The sequence below is a fragment of the Mugil cephalus genome, chromosome 6 (assembly GCF_022458985.1).
Source record: "Mugil cephalus isolate CIBA_MC_2020 chromosome 6, CIBA_Mcephalus_1.1, whole genome shotgun sequence".
Taxonomy (NCBI): Eukaryota; Metazoa; Chordata; class Actinopteri; order Mugiliformes; family Mugilidae; genus Mugil; species Mugil cephalus.
This window is the reverse complement of record NC_061775.1, coordinates 15989863-16006795: the sequence shown is the minus strand read 5'-3', so window position 1 is coordinate 16006795 and position 16933 is coordinate 15989863. Positions and strand designations below refer to the sequence as shown.

At 41.1% G+C, this 16933-nt stretch overlaps 1 protein-coding gene across 13 annotated transcripts in view; it reads right to left on the bottom strand.

The window, feature by feature from the left end:
* The window catches only part of LOC125009294 (epidermal growth factor receptor substrate 15-like 1), a 37320-nt gene extending 21632 nt beyond the window's left edge, over positions 1 to 15688 (bottom strand). For 4 of the 13 annotated variants that reach the window (XM_047587115.1, XM_047587121.1, XM_047587109.1 and 1 more), the window contains exons 1-20: positions 15647 to 15688; positions 13388 to 13429; positions 13186 to 13275; positions 12919 to 12966; positions 12514 to 12609; positions 11427 to 11528; positions 11001 to 11126; positions 10361 to 10420; positions 9682 to 9924; positions 9409 to 9566; positions 7983 to 8139; positions 7353 to 7415; positions 6415 to 6500; positions 5288 to 5320; positions 4783 to 4855; positions 4504 to 4665; positions 4156 to 4353; positions 2785 to 2964; positions 2544 to 2600; positions 205 to 310 (exon numbers count right to left, since the gene is read on the bottom strand). In XM_047587115.1, coding sequence (XP_047443071.1) covers positions 205 to 310; positions 2544 to 2600; positions 2785 to 2964; positions 4156 to 4353; positions 4504 to 4665; positions 4783 to 4855; positions 5288 to 5320; positions 6415 to 6500; positions 7353 to 7415; positions 7983 to 8139; positions 9409 to 9566; positions 9682 to 9924; positions 10361 to 10420; positions 11001 to 11126; positions 11427 to 11528; positions 12514 to 12609; positions 12919 to 12966; positions 13186 to 13275; positions 13388 to 13429; positions 15647 to 15673 — 2107 coding nt within the window. In that variant the 5' untranslated portion in view covers positions 15674 to 15688. The remainder of the gene's footprint in view (positions 1 to 204; positions 311 to 2543; positions 2601 to 2784; positions 2965 to 4155; positions 4354 to 4503; positions 4666 to 4782; positions 4856 to 5287; positions 5321 to 6414; positions 6501 to 7352; positions 7416 to 7982; positions 8140 to 9408; positions 9567 to 9681; positions 9925 to 10360; positions 10421 to 11000; positions 11127 to 11426; positions 11529 to 12513; positions 12610 to 12918; positions 12967 to 13185; positions 13276 to 13387; positions 13430 to 15646) is intronic. The other 9 variants (XM_047587120.1, XM_047587118.1, XM_047587119.1 and 6 more) reach the window with 6 other exon arrangements.
* Between the last annotated feature and the right edge of the window lie 1245 nt (positions 15689 to 16933).

Sequence of the window (16933 nt, the reverse complement as noted above, 5' to 3'; positions counted from 1 at the left end):
GAGGAGGAAGACATGAAATACAGTCAGAGAGCAATTCAAGCGGAAAAATATAGGCTGTTTGGAAGAATAAAAACAGAGATGGAGACCAAGAAATGGAAAGGAGGAGAGGCTTGTGAATTATGAAGGGAAAAGGAAGATTTCTGAATAGGGTAAAAAGAACCGTGTTGCATAGAGGAGGAGTGTGAACGTAAAGGGCATCAGTACCTTTGAAAGGGTCTGTTTTGAAGGGGTCTTCAGTGTGGAAGGGGTCACTGTGAATTTCCTGAGGCTGATTGTTGAACACAGATGGCTTTGCTTTGAATGGATCTTCCTGTGCGACGAACAAAAGCCAAGAAAAAAAAAACAAAAAAACAAATGAAAAAAACAGAGCAGAAGATTTTGTTGTGCAGTGATGATCCACACATTCCAACACGTAGAAACTAAAGTATTGATAACACTGCATAAGTAGGATCTGATCCACTAAAACGTAATGCATCACAGCTCAAAAGATAAAAAGGACACAAGGTTGAAGTATAAATGAAAAGATGAAAAGACGTGTTGGCTGTTTCATTAAACAGTGACACAAAGAATATCCACAAGGACGAGGACTCTCTGCTTCAGCCAGATGTAAATACAGTGAGATGAGATTAATGTGATGCTTTATATTGAAACTGGAAAAAGCTTTGAATGTTTCTAACTCTGTGTCTGAAAGCTTGAAAACTCATAAACGACCTGAAAGCAAGGCATGAATAAGACTACGAATGAACAAAAAACATCTAATATCTGCAAGCATAATTCTGAATTTGGTTGTTTCATCAGCGTCCGACCAGGGCGATAAAAATCACACAGAGACAGTTTTCAGTGTGTTCTTACCTGGCATGAAAATACATTAGATTATAGCTCGAAGCCTGTAATCTCTAGTAATAATAGTAAATAAAGAAACCGCTTTACTCTCTACACGCTGCTCCTCATATGTCAACACGATCGCGTGAATAATTATCCAACAAAGGTTGTTTTTTGTTTTTTTTACTGTGTGTTATATCAATAAAAATACCAATGTGCTGGATAAAAATGCCGTTTTGTCTTGTTTTTCAAAAAAGTTCATGCTATTAGGATAATGCTATTAAAAACTTTCATAAGTTGATTCTTGCTTAGACTTATTCATTCATTGCATCACGTATATTTCCAGTATTTTTATTTTTTCTCAATATTTTTATTTTTATTTAATGTTATGTGCTGCTACACCAGGTGAAATTCCTGTGTACTTTGTACATCTGGCGAATAAAGAGACTGTGATTCTGACAAGGACAGAATATTTGAAAAGACAAGCATCACTTCACAGGGGTAATTCCCTTTTCACAAAACCACTTATAGTAGTAGCTCTGTTTTTGTTTTGTTTTTTTTTCTGAATGAATGAGTCAAAGCTCAGTCGACGTGTGGTCTTTAATGTCAGGATGCACCGTGTTCACACTACCACAGGAACGTGGTCCGATGCAATACAAACGTGATCAGAGATGTCGAACGTGTCCTCACTGCACCCTGGGTGGGTTCACACCTGTACTTTATGCTGGTCACTTCTGACTTCGGATTCCCCAGAATGACTGTTAACGCGCTGTCTGAACGGGGCCTGAACTGTTCTCCTGCTGTATTTGTTTTTCAGGTTTGAAACCTGGTAAATGGTGATATGAAACATTACATTGGAACAGTTTTAAACTTTTGTTTTATGTAGATTGCTCCTCATATTGTTATGTTTCTCTAGAAAAAGATTATTTAACTACTTTTTAAGGAAATAGAAACAGAACAATAATCACAGTGGAAACACCATTCATTATAATACTGAATGAACAAGTGGCATGTGAATTTAAAGACTACAATTAAGTGAACTTTATACTACTTTCTTTTGATAGCATATCAACAGTGAATATTTGGCTGCGTGTCCCTCAGTCCTAAATGATCTATCTTCTAGTGAGATAAGAGCTACAGTATATCAGCTCTGCACAGCTGGACTGGCAGCTCCAACCCTTCCTCCCCCTGATGTGGGGCCTTGAGCATATTTTGTGCCTCTTGACAGTTTTATTAACTTTTTCATTTTCTCATAAAGCGCCCTCTCAATCAAGCTACACATAAGGTCGTAATAGTTAAACTTTTCTTGAGTTAATTTCCGACGGCTAACTTTAAACTCTACTCTACTCTCTCTGATGATACTGTATATGTCGAATATACCGACATTGTGCCATGAATTAGCAAACCTAGCGTTGGGTGTGATTAAACTTGATGACTTGTGATGATTTTAAGACTGATGGGAAAACACCTCGATTATTTATCTATTAATTTAGCAGTTGCTTACGCTCACCCACGTCACAGTGCATCATTCAAATCTGTAGTTCTATATTTGCATAAATAAACTGCTTAGAGATTCCAAAAAGCAGCAAACCACTGATATTTAATCGATTATAATGCAACAATGACTCCCTACTGGTTTGGTGGCACTGACTAGAATAGTCCACATACTGACGCTACTTCCTACTTACTACTTCCTAATACTTAAGATGTGCAATAATCACCTGGCCCCCTTCTTCTCCTGGCATACAGTAGATCCTTTTGAGAACTTGTGGGTCATCCTGAAATATGACATTTTATAATGAAGGGAGAGAAAACATTTTTTATTTTATTTTTTTTGTTGCTTGCTGCTCATTGTTTGAGGTCGGGTCAAGGATTCTAATGAGAAAGACAAAACTTACATTTCTTTTTTCAACAACAATCAGGTTTAGGGTTCAGTAAGAAAAGAAGGAATCGGTTCCTGACCTGTGCCGCCCTCACCATGGCCGGGAATCCTCCGTTCTCCCTGTCACTGAAACCCTCGCTCATGTCAGCCAGGTTGGTCATGCTGCCTCCGTGGGTTCCATTCAAGGTGCTGTTGTACTGCTCAATGCTTTTAGACACTTCCTGTTGACTGTCTTGAATCTGGGACAACTTGCTGCGAGCCTGTGGAGACAGACACAGACAAAAGATGAGGTAGCTTGTCCTCACTGTGACGTTCATCTGACCTAAGTGTTCTTTTTTTTTTATTGACCACTACATTACCAATAAAGGGTATGCATGTGACGTCACCGTGGTTACGGCTAAAAGTGACAGCTGAACGTGGAGATTAGCTGCATTATTTTGAATCATCAGCTTTAACAGCGTACAATTAATTAAAAAAATGTGCGATTGACTGGGCCAACGGATCTGAAAAGCGGTCGGAGATATATTTTTTACAGATATCTCCGACTGCCAAAGAAAAGAGAAGTAAACGGATCGCTGCGTTACGAAGAAACAACTGGAATCCAGGCACAGAAACCTGGTGCTGTGGTTCACATTTAGTATTTTTTAGTGTATTTCCTTTTTGATGCAGTCATACCTCAAATAAGTTTGTGGATGTTGTTGTTTTGGCATAGTTACAGCCGACAGTAACTATTTCAGTTCCAACAATAAATAACAATAAGACACTAAACATAGTATTTGTGATCACCCCCCATCGTCACGTTAATGTCCAGTTGGACGCTACAGCATTATATGGCTAATGTTACCAATCAGTAAAGCTCTTAACCTTAGTATCTTTTATTTAACTACATTTATCATAACAGAAATGACCTTAAACTAACTGAAACTGAGGTTAATCGACTTTTCCAAATCCATACTACTTCGTATGGATCATTGTCGAGTCCAGTTGTCCTTAATTTGACCTGATAATCCACATCTTTCCCAGTCTCGCTGTATTTACTGATAAATTTCACTGTGTTTTTGCCACTCAGGGGGGCGTGGCCTCAGGCGGCAGTGACGTTAATGCGTATCCTCTATAACTAGAAGAAGCAATGATCTCTAAAAAGATTAAACACCACAGATAAACATGATAATGAATTTGTAAGATAGTTCCCAGGTTTTTCTTCACCTTGTGGGTAACTTACATGACAGTGGTATTAACATACAGTCAGATCACAGACTGTACACACACCAACACTATTTTTGGTACTTTACCAAACCATATTACAAACTGACATAACTGATTCTATATGTTTCTGCTGTAAAAGGGTGTGACACCTCCAAGTGAGATGACTTTACTGGTTATAAAGAAGTCGATTTTACAGCAGAACAGTGCCCCCTGTTGACGGCCTTCAAAGAAGCTCTGCGTCCTACCTGGTTAATCTCATCCTGGGTGGCTTTCAGAGACTTGATGATGGTCTCTAGCTGGATCTTGCCAGCCGCCAGGCTCTGCTCCAGCTGATTCTCCTCCTGCTGCAGCCGGCCCAGGTCAGCCTTCGCCCGGCTCAGCTCTTCTTCCTGGCTCTGCAAGTCCGACTCCTGGGAGTGGATCTGACTCTGGAGGGTTGAGATCTGAACACGTGACAGAATGAAGCGTCTCAGTTAACAGCATCTTATTAATTGTCGGCAACTTTCACAATTGCACATTGCAACCATAAATTTTATGTGTACTGTCCAAATTTTGTGATTTGTGTTGCAGCAGTTTCCTTAAGCCTTCCTCACCATTTGAGATTCTTCCTGGCATTTAATTCGGACTTCGTTCAGCATGTCCTCTAGTTTATGTTTCTGCTGGTCCATCTCCTCCAGGCGGTCCTGGGCGTCCTGCTTCTGAGCCTCTAGTTCCTGCAAGCTGGTCGTCTCTCTATCCAGATTGTTCTGCATCTCCTGATGGCGAATGAATGAAAACAAGGTCACGGCTGACTTCACGGTTTTACCAAAACAAAACGGCTTCAGTAAATTAAATCAGTGCGGCTGAGTGACCGACTAAGACGTCGCCCTCACCTGCACCTCAGCACTCTTATATCGAATGGCCTCCTCCGTCTCCCTGATGTCCTGCTCAAGAGTGTACTTCTCCCTGACACACACACACGCGCAGAGAAACATTTATACATTACATAGATAGATAGATAGATAGATAGATAGATAGATAGATAGATAGATAGATAGATAGATAGATAGATAGATAGATAGATAGATAAAATTACCAACCCTGTGTACACACATCATCATGTCAGAATAACATGACTCTGGACTGGGATTCTATCAACTTTACACTGCCACAGTTTACAATGCTGAATACACAAAATATTTATCACTCCTTTAAAATAAAAAAATGCAGCACTGCTGTTTGCTAGTTAAGGTTCCCTGATGTCTGTGTGTAAATGTCAGGTGGTCATGAAGGCGGCAGAGTCAAGTACAGTAGGCGGCAGATGCGCTCATTGCTCATTCTGTGGGTAAATTATAACAGAATGCCAGTCCATGGATGTTCAGTAGCCAGTATGTTTACCTTAGAGTATTCCACTGGGTAAAGGCAAGAGTGCTGACGCAGCATGGAGGATAAGTGGTGGAACAAACAAAATTTAATAAAAGACATACATCAAAGGAAGAGTGACCGGCTGACTGGGGTGTGTGGGAGAGAAAGAAAGAAAGAAAGAAAGAAAGAAAGAAAGAAAGAAAGAAAGAAAGAAAGAAAGAAAGAAAGAAAGAAAGATGTGGGATGAGATGAACATAAAAATGTCATCCACACCTGATGTTTTTTTTTAATATAATAATTAAAGAGTTAATGAGATGTCTTTTAATTTGAGCTGTTTTTTTTTTTTTTTTTTTTTTTAATCTTTGATCTTGTCAGATACAGTGTTTCATTTTCATCAGTCTCAAATAGGATGATTTTTTTATTAAGTGACAATGTATTGATTTTGCCTCAGCTGCATAGTGTTCCATTAATAATAATAAAGATCATCTCAAAGTTTTATGCTGAGAGCAGTCATCTAAACAGTTTAGTGGTCTTGTGACTGTCGTACAGGTGCATTCTCATATTTTCCCCCTCGTTTCATTTGATTCTCAAGGGGGAAAAAAAAAGACAATGCAAATTCGGTGCTAAGAATAACTTAGTCTGTGTAGTGTGGTCAGAGGGTGGCATAAAAGCAAGAAACTGGAACAATAACAATCTTCAGGATAAAGAAATGCAATGTGTCATTTCTTCTTTTCTAGAAGACGAAACTCCCGTTTCACACAGAAGTGTGGGTTGAGTGTGTTTGCCATATTAAATTGCATTGAAGTTCACCCTAATCAGGCACGTGAACCGCTACACCCAGAGCTATCGCTGTCACTTGATTGGCTCACAAGATTAGCCGCCATCAGGAGGTGGATGTCGACAATGAAACGAGGATGGAGCTCATGTGTAGTGACCAGTCAAAATCAAAAAGGACATTCAACAACTCCAGCCTGGATCTTGTCATTCATTGCAGTTAATACTTGTGAAAAGCTTTGCCACTGTTATTACTGTACCATTAATAAAGATGATGTGCTAAAAAGATAAAAATGATAATGAAAAATAATAATAACAATAAAAGTTTGCGTAAAACGTTTGTTTATAACAGATTTCTTCCAGATGTCATTTTAGTTCTGTTATACCTTTGCAACTGGGCGATCTCCTGGCTGATGTCATCCAGCTCCTTGATGCCGGTGAACTCTCCCGAACCCACTGAACTAGAACTATCCTGTAGCGAGAGACAGGCGGGAGAGAGGGGAGAGAAAACAGAGGGAGACAGGTTGGTAAAGAAAACCATGTGTGTTTTTGGGAAAACAGGAAAATGAGATGGCGCCAAACGTCCCACGGCAGGCCGGTGCAACAAAAGGAGAAAGAGGTAAAGAGAGGATTCGGGAGAGAAACCGGTGGTCAAAGAGGAGGAGAGGCACAGGGGTTTAATCGGTGGGTGGAGGGGGGGCTGGCTCAATCACCGACATGTGGGGGGAAGTGCCACTACCTACGTCAAACTGCCACGGATAGGAAAGATTCAAGATACTCTAATGTTCTGCTTTCAACTAATTTCTAGCATTTATTAAAAAATAAACAAACAGATCTTGACTCTTTCCTAGGAGACAGTTGACCAGGTGAGACACTGTGACTGCGCTGTGTTGAAATGGAGAGAAGACTCTTAAAAAATGCTTTCCGGTGTGATCAGCTAGCCACCGAAAGCATTCACAGTCATAACACACCGCAGGTCCACGTTACCTACCCACGACTTGAACATTACAGCCTGAGAGACAGAGACAGAGAGAGGGGAGGAGCGGAAACATCAGCAGCAGGATGTAAGAGAAGAATAACAGTGAGCAGTAGATGTCTTTTATTCAACCTGCCTCTCCTCTCATTTTCCCTTTCGGGGCTGTGGGTTTTGGGGGCGCGGGTGGGGGGCACATAAGCGAACGCGGTAGACTGGTACGGCTCAGAAACGAGATGTCTGGCGGACAGACACGTACACCGTTACTACGCCACGGAAAAAAAAGAGAGACGAGAGCAGGAAAACAAACAAACAAAAAAAAAAAAAAGAAAAATGGGAGAGTTTACTCACCCGTCTCATTTCCGACAGAGCGGCCATCTCTGACCCCACCGGAGTCATGTACCCTGACATATTCTGCAGACACGGAGGAAAGCTCTGTTAGTGATGATGGCGATAACACACGCATGAAGGCCAGTAAATATCTGTTAGGGAAGCACGAACATCTCTGAGGGAAGACTAAGTCAATCACTTACTTGTTATTACATCGTTTGCAAAATTAAGCTATGTTTTTTTCGGTCTTAATAGATTTTTTCATAACATATGTAGTGTTCACAACCATGATTACACAACCCCACCCCCCACCTGGCAGAAACCGAGGGTATATTTAGAGTCCGTCAGAGGATAATTAATATAAATCATGTTAAAAACCAAGCACTAATATCATTATAACCATATCCGCTGATAATTTCAGTCCACAAGATTAGACTAAAGTACGTTTGTGTGTTCGTACCTTTAACTATTTTACCGTGCTGTAACCAATCTATTGTTGCTACCTTAATAACTATGACAAAAGCTGAATGGTGGCATTGTGCTTCTCATGTCTCCGGTTGCACATTATCTGATATCTGCAATGAAATATACAGATACAAAGGTCTCACACTCGGCGCTAATTAACATTCATAGTTTGTTTGTGGGACTTACTGGAACTGGAGTGCCTCTTTCAGAGGGTGGGATCATGTCGGCAGTCAGAGCTTGCGGAGGGTCAATGCCCTTGCTGACTTTCTGCTGGATGAGATACATGGCGAGGGCAAATTGTTCCCTGGTCAACTTGCCAATCTGTCTTGTGTCTGCCAAAGCCCTGCAGGGTACAGGACAGTCACCAGAGGAATATTAAGTCCAATCCCTTTTTCATGAGCAGAATATGATTAACAGAAATATTGTACAAAAGTAAAGGAAGCTGGTAAATCAGAAAGTAACTAAGCAGAAAGAAGCAAGAAGGAAAAGTCCTCATCTTCTCTGTTTCCATGTGTGGACCAAATGTTATTGAGCTGATGCGTAAAGCTGAGTGAGTGGCCGACTTCCAGTTCACCAGAGAAGAAGAAATGTGAGCTAATGGGTGAGTAAATCCCTCATCCACTTTTACGAGACCTTTTCACCTCCTACTTGAAGGTGTCAAAAGGCTGTGATGCAAATAGTTCAGATTTTGCATCAAGATCAGCCAGATCATTATGACCTGGACAATCTTTAAGCACCTGTGAATGCACCTGACATTAAAATGTACTGTGACAGAAAACGTCTCCTGTAATAAAGGTAAATAAAGAAAATACCATGGAGACTATGGAAGAAATACTTAACTAACCAAACTACACGCACCTCCCTATACATCAATAATCAACCACATGCCGATATTTTTTTAATGACAGAAACACACATATTAAAAGTCTCTCATTACTAATGAACAGACATCACATAGAGCACTTGTTTCTTTACAGGTGATCATTTATAACAGCGGTTGCATGTTTTTTTTCTGAATGAATGAGGCAAAAGTTGTTGCAGAGTGAACAAAGGTAGTGAACCTTTGTTAGTTAGTAGATTAGAAACAAACAGCTTAAAGCAAATGTTTCTCAATTCCGGTCCTCGGGGCCCAATGCCCTGCATGTTTTTGCTGTTTCCCTCCTCCACCACCTGACTCAAATGAATGGCTCCTTATCAGGACACTGCAGAGCTTGATGACGAGCTGATCATTTGAATCAGGTGTGGCGGAGGAGGGAAACATCAAAAATATGCGGGGCATTGGGCCCCTGCTTTAAGCACTGCTTTAAGCTGTTTGTTTCGGATCTTAATGCAAAGTCTGAATGGGGCTCAAAATAACACATTGTCACTAGTGCCCCATTAATAAATCAAATTTAAAGCCACTGACCAGAATGAACAATATGAATATGAAAAACAAATTGGAAACGCTGCAAAGAAAAGTAATAGCTGTAGTAATGGACTACTAATAATTATTTTTTATCAATAAAAAATCGTTGGATTTTTTTTTGTCTTCTGCAGTATTTATAAAGGCGTTAGTCAGGTCTGATATTACCGTCATGCATGAAACATAAATGGGATGCTGCTGAGTCCCTACCATATATGGGCAAGGAGGTTTTGAGAGAGTCCAGACTGCATGAAGATATCCTTTACTTCATGGCCGCTGACAAAACCGTCCATATCAGCATCCGTCTTCAGGAAGATGTCGTCATAGCGACCACGTTCTGACACAGGGACCACCCAGTTCAGCGAATGCTGACAGAAAGAGAGAGAGATTATTATTATTTTGGAATCCAACCCAGTTTTGCAACATGAATCTTTTTCATTTAAATGTCTAACACTGTTTTTTTTTTTCTCCGTTATTTATTACCTGCCCAGATTTGAGCGTGTGTTTGGGCGACAGGCTGCCGGTGCTGTTGAGTGAGTTCATGCTGCCGTGGGAGGGTGTGGAGCGCAGCGAGTCTTTTGGTGGCGGGGGGCTCGCCGGCAGCCCAGGCACAGAGGCGGCCACCGAGCCGAGACTCTTCTTCCTTTTAGATGGAGGGATGAGGGCAGAGGGGAGGAGGGCAGGGACGGGCTCCTTCTCCAAAGCCCGGTACACCAGGTGCATCGCCTGGGGAGCACAGTCTGCCATTAATACTCACTCTATGTCTGCAGCTTTCATGAAGCTCATTATGTCACAAGCCTGCTACACAAATTCTAATGTTGGTTATTATTTCATTGTCAATGTTTAAATGTAATCAACTAAATTGTTAGCAACAGCTCAAATAAATATAATATATAATAATATTTAATAAAAGGATAAAAATGAAATTAGAGTCCAACAATTAAAAAATACAGATAAATAGTCAAAACTGCATACTGCAACAACATGAACTATGGAAAAGCATTGTTTATCTGGCTTTTTGTTAAGTATTTGAGGCAACAGAGCAGAAACTGTATACAGCTCTTCAGATGTGAAGCCAAACCATGTGGAGCTTCCCCCGGTGGCTGCCTGCAGTATAGTTCATAAGACACTCGGCCGCAACATTTAAAAAGGTAAAACTCACCACTGCAAACTCGTCTCTGTCCAGGTGGCCATCTTTATCTATGTCGCTCAGGTCCCACACCTAACGGCGAGAAAATCATGATGAATAAATCGATAAATCGCACGTTCATTAAACTATTACAGATTCAGTTTAACTGCATCAAACGCAAACAAAAATGATCTTGTCTCTGTAAATGTCGCACGCGGAAACGAGGACAACTGCACTTCTAGGGTTTCTTTTATGCGGACGCCTATTCACTCCAAAGATACAACGCCATGGCAAACAAAAGGGAACGTGATACAGGCAGGTCACTGTCCTCTAAAGCAGACTGAGATATAATCTGCCATCACTTTACAACACAGTCTTAACATTTGTCCCCAAGAAGTTTCACCCCGTTCACTCCTGAAGAGACTCAGGTTTTTGGCCAATGATGGGTGGTTCAGGGAAACAAGTTGAGTGCGGAAAGATCGTCAAGAAACCAGTAAAGACCAGTCGCCATCGTTTCAGCTTGCTTTTCTAGACGAGTGTATTCTCTGACAAAAATATTACACCGGCTGAAACGACTTTAACGCGACTTCATGTTGTGGAACCACAATGCGTTAAATGTTTAGCTTGACTAGTTTAATCAACAAATACAGGACATCAGAATGAAGCTAATTACCTTCCCAAGGACGTCCAGAGGTAGCTTGGAGTTGATCAGAACCGGTTTGACCTTCTCTCCTGACAGTAAGCCGTTGACTGGCACCAGGCTTTCAAAAATCCCATCGAATTTGTTCTTCTCCTCAGGCTGTGAAGGGAAGCGCAGGCTAATTATCTCAAAAGCTGGATCTTGCAAACGTGAACCTCGGGTGCAGTATCCACAAAACCAATAAACTTGTACCTCGACCTCTTCACTAGACTAGAACAGCCTCTAACAGACTGTATCTATGTGGCACTTCATAATAATTAGCATATGAATTCTTATGTTATGGCCACAAAATCACAATGACCCTGACCTTTGACTTGTGGAATCAAATAACTTCCAGTGTATCTTTGAGAAAATAAAATCACGTAACATTTTGGATCCATGAAATATTCTCCTTCTTACTAAAAGTGAGTGCAACTGTGTGTTTGAACACACCCTGACAGCCCAGTGTAGTTCGCCAGAGGAAGGGGCTGTGCTGCTTAGTGACGGACTGCTGCTGTCTTTCTGAAATCAAACACAAACACAATAGCTGTCACATAGTTGTCACACGATCCAGTCATTTGCTTTTGATGCAAGGTTTGATAACATAAATATGACAAACGGCTCATTTTTAAAGTGAATGATGAAAGTCCATTTATATCCGGGCACTGACACAATTTTTCTTATTTTAGCTATCAAGCGAACTGCTCCACATCCAAACTGGAGGAAAGGTTAGAGATTACAACCACCTACTGAGCCACGGCCGCCCATGATGGGCCATAAAAAGGCCTGGACCACTAAAAGACGCAGCGTTGGATGATTGCAGCATCCTTTTAAGGAATGTTTTCAAAATCTAGGGCACTGAAAAAAAAGTCTTTTTATTTCTATTTTGTTTCTTTGAACCCCCTTTTCTCTGAAATCTTTTTCGGTTTGTTTTTCAGCTGCATTCTTACATAATTCGCATCTTATCAAGTAAAGTAGAAACAGTGGGCGGCTACACATGCGGAGTAATTTTGGAGGTTTAGATACTTGCTTAAGGCAACGCAGCCGTGAACATAGACTGGATTTGAAAAGACCGATTGCATGGTGGTGCCTAAACTTCTTTTCTAAGTCATTGATCTGGAACGACCTGGCTACAGACCAGTCAGAAACCAGACGATAACTATAGATGGTTGTAGCTGTAGGGATGTGCAGTCTGCTCCGATTCAGCCAAATCAAGCAAAGTTGATTGAACAGTGCTTCACAGCAAAGATGGAGAATGATCCAAAACATATAGTAAAACCAGCGCAGGAGTTTTTGAAGGTAAATAATGTCCAAGTCAGTCTGGACACCTGATATAATGGTCACAGATTTCAAACTATGATATTTTAATTCAGTCGTGGAACCAAACAAAAATTGTGTCGTTGTCCAAATGTTATTGCTCTTAACTCTACAGTGCAGTAAGTTTAATCTTTTTGGCTTTAAAAAAGAAATGACAAGGCCTTTGCTGTAATAACAATTTCACACTCACAAACTTCGGGGGAGGGACTGTGACGTTGAGACTAGAAAGACTGACTTCCTGGCCGCTCTGAGCGCAGGCCACCAGCCGCAGCGCAACATAAAACCCCTGAGTGGGAGACACACAGTAAAACCCCATAAATGTCAATGACACATCGCTGCAAAGACTTACGCTTTATTAAATGGAAATGAGAAAAAGGGAAACCATATAACAATAATTATACATATGAAAAGCAACAGTCTTCACAGTCTGATAAGCTGCACAGGTGCTTTATTTATATTTTAACTTATGGGGTTAAAATATGCGGTGATCTTTGAAGATCAGCTTCTGCAAATGTGGTTTCACTTTATCATTATCTGTTACTAAATAAAACACTGCAAGATATATAAAACCATTAACAAATAGTCTCTTCTTTACCTGTTTGTCAAGGTAGCCTTTACCATCTGGATCAGCCAAATCCCAGATCTGCAACAAAACACACAAGCACAGTGACATTAAACCTAAATTAAACATATACCTGCAAGTTCCGACGTGGGACTTGTTTCTATTCTTACTTTGCATTAAGATGCATTAACCTGCTCTTTTCCATCAGGGGATACCGCATGCTTAGGTAGGTCACGCAAGGAACCACACCCAAAGGATCGGACGGCCTCCACTACTTCTGTTGGCATTTCGCACGCTTACCTTTCCCAGAGTAATGTCAGGGAGTCCAGACTTCTTAAGGAACAGGGCAGCTTCTGTTGGTCCCACTTTCCCTGTGTTCCCAGGATCCACCTGGAAGCAAACACACACACACACTCTTGAGTGGACCTGAGAACTCTCTCAGATATGTAAATGAGTCTTTCATATTGTTTCACAAAAATGAGGACCGCAGTCGTCATCTTACCTGTCTGTAAAAGTTCTCATATACAGGGTTCCCACTTGACAGCTGTGGCAGAAAGATTGTTATAAGAGAAATATATTGAAAACACCACAAAGCATTCAAAATGCACACCTTATTCAACCAAACAAGATAAGACCAGCTGAACCCAGTGCAGTGACTCAGATCAGAAACGTGCTATAACTGTCCTCACAATCTATGCAAACCTCAGACTTTCCCGTCAGTCAGGTAGATGCAGTAGTTGTGCAGACAGAAACCTGCAACGACCTGGTGCTCACCATCAACAACAAACCAAGTGCTACACACGACCATGTGACTTCAGGTACACGTTTACCCTTTATGACGCAAGGAACCATATACGGTCACTTCGGCACACATGTTAAATTGCGTTCCCGTGTGACTCAATGAAGTTTGAGAAGCATGTGGTTTTCATTCAGCCAATCAGAGAAGATCAAGGAAAAATTCTCAGGTCAAATCAAGCCACCATCAAATGTGGTCTGCAAAGTTCACACCTCTGTATGAACACTGAGTACATTCGTGTCTAAATGTTGTCTAATGCGATGTGTTCACATAACCACTTAAGGGCAAGGAACAATATACACTGCTTTGTCAAAATGAAAAAAAAAAAGTATTTAACTAAGCAAATAGATACTAGCCTCCTATTGGATAATTACTGCATGGGCGATTACCTTTCAGCTGGCAACAAGTTATTTACCCAAACTGTTGCAATGAGTACCTTCTCATTTCTGAAACAACAACATCCCTGATGACACAGGCATATTCCAAGATGACAATTATTAAAGAGTGGTTCAGGGAGCATGAGATATCATTTTCACAAATGGATTGGCCGCCACAGAGTTCAGATCTTAACCCCACAGAGAATCTTTGTGATGTGCTGGAGAAGGCTTTGCTCTGTGGTCAGACTCTCCCGTCATCAATACTAGATCTTGGTGCAAAATGAAAGCAACACTGGATGGAAATAAGTCTTGTGACGCTGCAGAAACTTAAATAATGCCACAGCGAATGTAATCAAAGCTAATGGCGGTCCAACCAAATATTAGAACAGGGCTATTCAATTAGCGGCCCGTGGGCCACATTCGGCCCAGAACCAATCTCCAAGTGGCCCCGCCTGTGAACTGAACTAATGCAACGTGTTTCACAAGATTTCAGATATTCCTACAGTGTTTCAGACCAGGAATGAAACCCCTGTAGCAACAGTCTGTCCACAATGAAACGCACAGTAGTGCCAAAATGCAGAATGAAAAATATGTCCTTTTAAACTCTGAAATGTAGAATTAACAATGAAAACCGTCGACGTAACCATGTTTCGACTGTTCAGTCAAGCTCAAACACCAAACCTGAGTGCTTAATTTAATTTAATTTAATTTAATTTAATTGCATGTTTCTATTAACATTTATCTTCATTGACTTGCTATTAACAGCTGCTTACTAGCACCTAACGTGTCTGACTCGGCTACAATTTTTGATTTTAATATTTGCCCCAATTCAGTTTGTAACTGAATAGCCCTGTATTAGTGTTTTTTTTTTTAATTTTGGTCAGGCAGTGCACGTTAAATACATTAATCTGTTTTTTTCTCCATGAAAAGTAAAAAAGGCTGAAAATTTTCCCCAAAGGGAAACAGTTTTCTGACGTCCCACAATGACGCCCTATGGTTTAAATGCACAATATCTATAAGTATTTCAATGAGAGCCCTATAAAGGGTTAACGTTAACATTCACTTAGCCACCTTTCAAACAACCTCAAGACTAAAGACGGAGGCACATTCGTGTCATTAAAGCAGTGTAGCTCGCTTTCATACAGCCCGACTACTGAGCATCAGGACCATGCTAACTAGCACAGAGTGAACGTTATTCAGGTTTACGATGCTTTGTTACAACCGCACAGTTATTTATGTGCGCGTACGGGTTATTTACACGTTTGCACAGCGCGCACGGTGCTCGTTCCGTCTGCACGTCTAAGTAGCGGGCTTCGGTGCAGGTCGTTGTGTGTATGTAGCCACACGGATAGCTCGTCCCAGCTGATGCTAAGCAGCCCCGCTACATAACGGTCCTGCAGCAGGCCTTATTACCAGACCAGACCAGCTGACTGCCCCTCTTTTTCTCCTGGATACGTTTACACGGGGAGCTCGCGCTATGTCCGAAAGTGAATTTAAAACCGAGTGCCGGCGAGTGACGCGCGCCGCAATCGCGCTGCTAAAAGAGTTAGCCTCAAGCTGAGGGTTTTTTAGATTGCTGCATCTTTACCTGGGTGAGAGATGTGAGGGCTGCCATCTTCCCTGTTGCTGCGGGAACGCACCCACCCGCCCTCCCCCTGCGAGCAAACACTCCCCCTAGCGGACGACGTCATGAGGGTCAACTCGTCTCTATGCGTAGAGATGAGATAATAGTTGTAGCTAAGACCACATTAAAACCACCAACAGGAGAAGTAGATAATATTCAGCATCTGGAGACGATGCAGTGGGAAACTTTTGGATTTGTTTGGGTGTCACTTAGACATGTACCACCCACTTAGACCAGACCTGGAAATGACACTCCTTCATGGCAGCAGCCACCCCCAGCAGGATGCAATCTGACAGAAACACACACACACAAAAATGGTTTAGAAACAACTAAAAAAAAAAAAAAAAAAAAAAAAACTGCCCTCCAGGCACAAGGGAGACCTGTACAATATTAAGCAGGTGGTCATAATCCTATGGCCGATCAGTGTACATGCTGTGCACTAGGGGCGTCACATTCATTTTTATTCAGAGGCCACATACAGCCCAATTCGATCTCAACAGGGCTGGACCGGTAACATAATAGCAATAATATTTCCCTTTGTTTTAGTGGAAAGAAATACAAGTAAAACTTATATATTTACATTTAATTTACAATGCACACTCCCATTCTGTCTGACTGTTGTGTTATGTATTATACCCCGATAATGCTCATATTCACGACAGTTTTATTTATATTCACTGTCAAACTCTGATGCATCAACTACATCTTGTATTTGTGTCATGGTTAGATCTACATCTACGCTTCAGTCAGACATATGTGACAGATGTATGTTTATGTCTTCTCCTCCAGCCGGCCTCACGCTGACGGGTCCCTCCAGTCTGAGCTGGACTCTGCTCAATTTCTTCCAAAGCATCTTGAGACAATTTGTATTGTTACTGACACCATATAAATAAAACTGAACTGAATTTAATTATGTCCCCTTACTAAAACAGCACAACCCCTAGTTGATTAATTTAATAATAACTGTTATAGCTAAAGCTAAAAGATCTGTACAGGGTGTACGGCATCAATCACACTAGTACAGCTGGGATGTACAAGCAGTTATGGAAAATAAATGAATGAAAAATTGCAGCTGACAGGTCAGATTAGACCCTCCGCTGCACATTCATTCAGAACATTCGATTCTCTTGAACTGCTAAGCTTCATCTACTGTTAATAAATCATTCATAATACAATGTAAAACACCACAGTAGCTGTTTGTAAAAGCCATGTGTCTAAAATGCTTAAATGAACGTTCACAACTCCAACAGG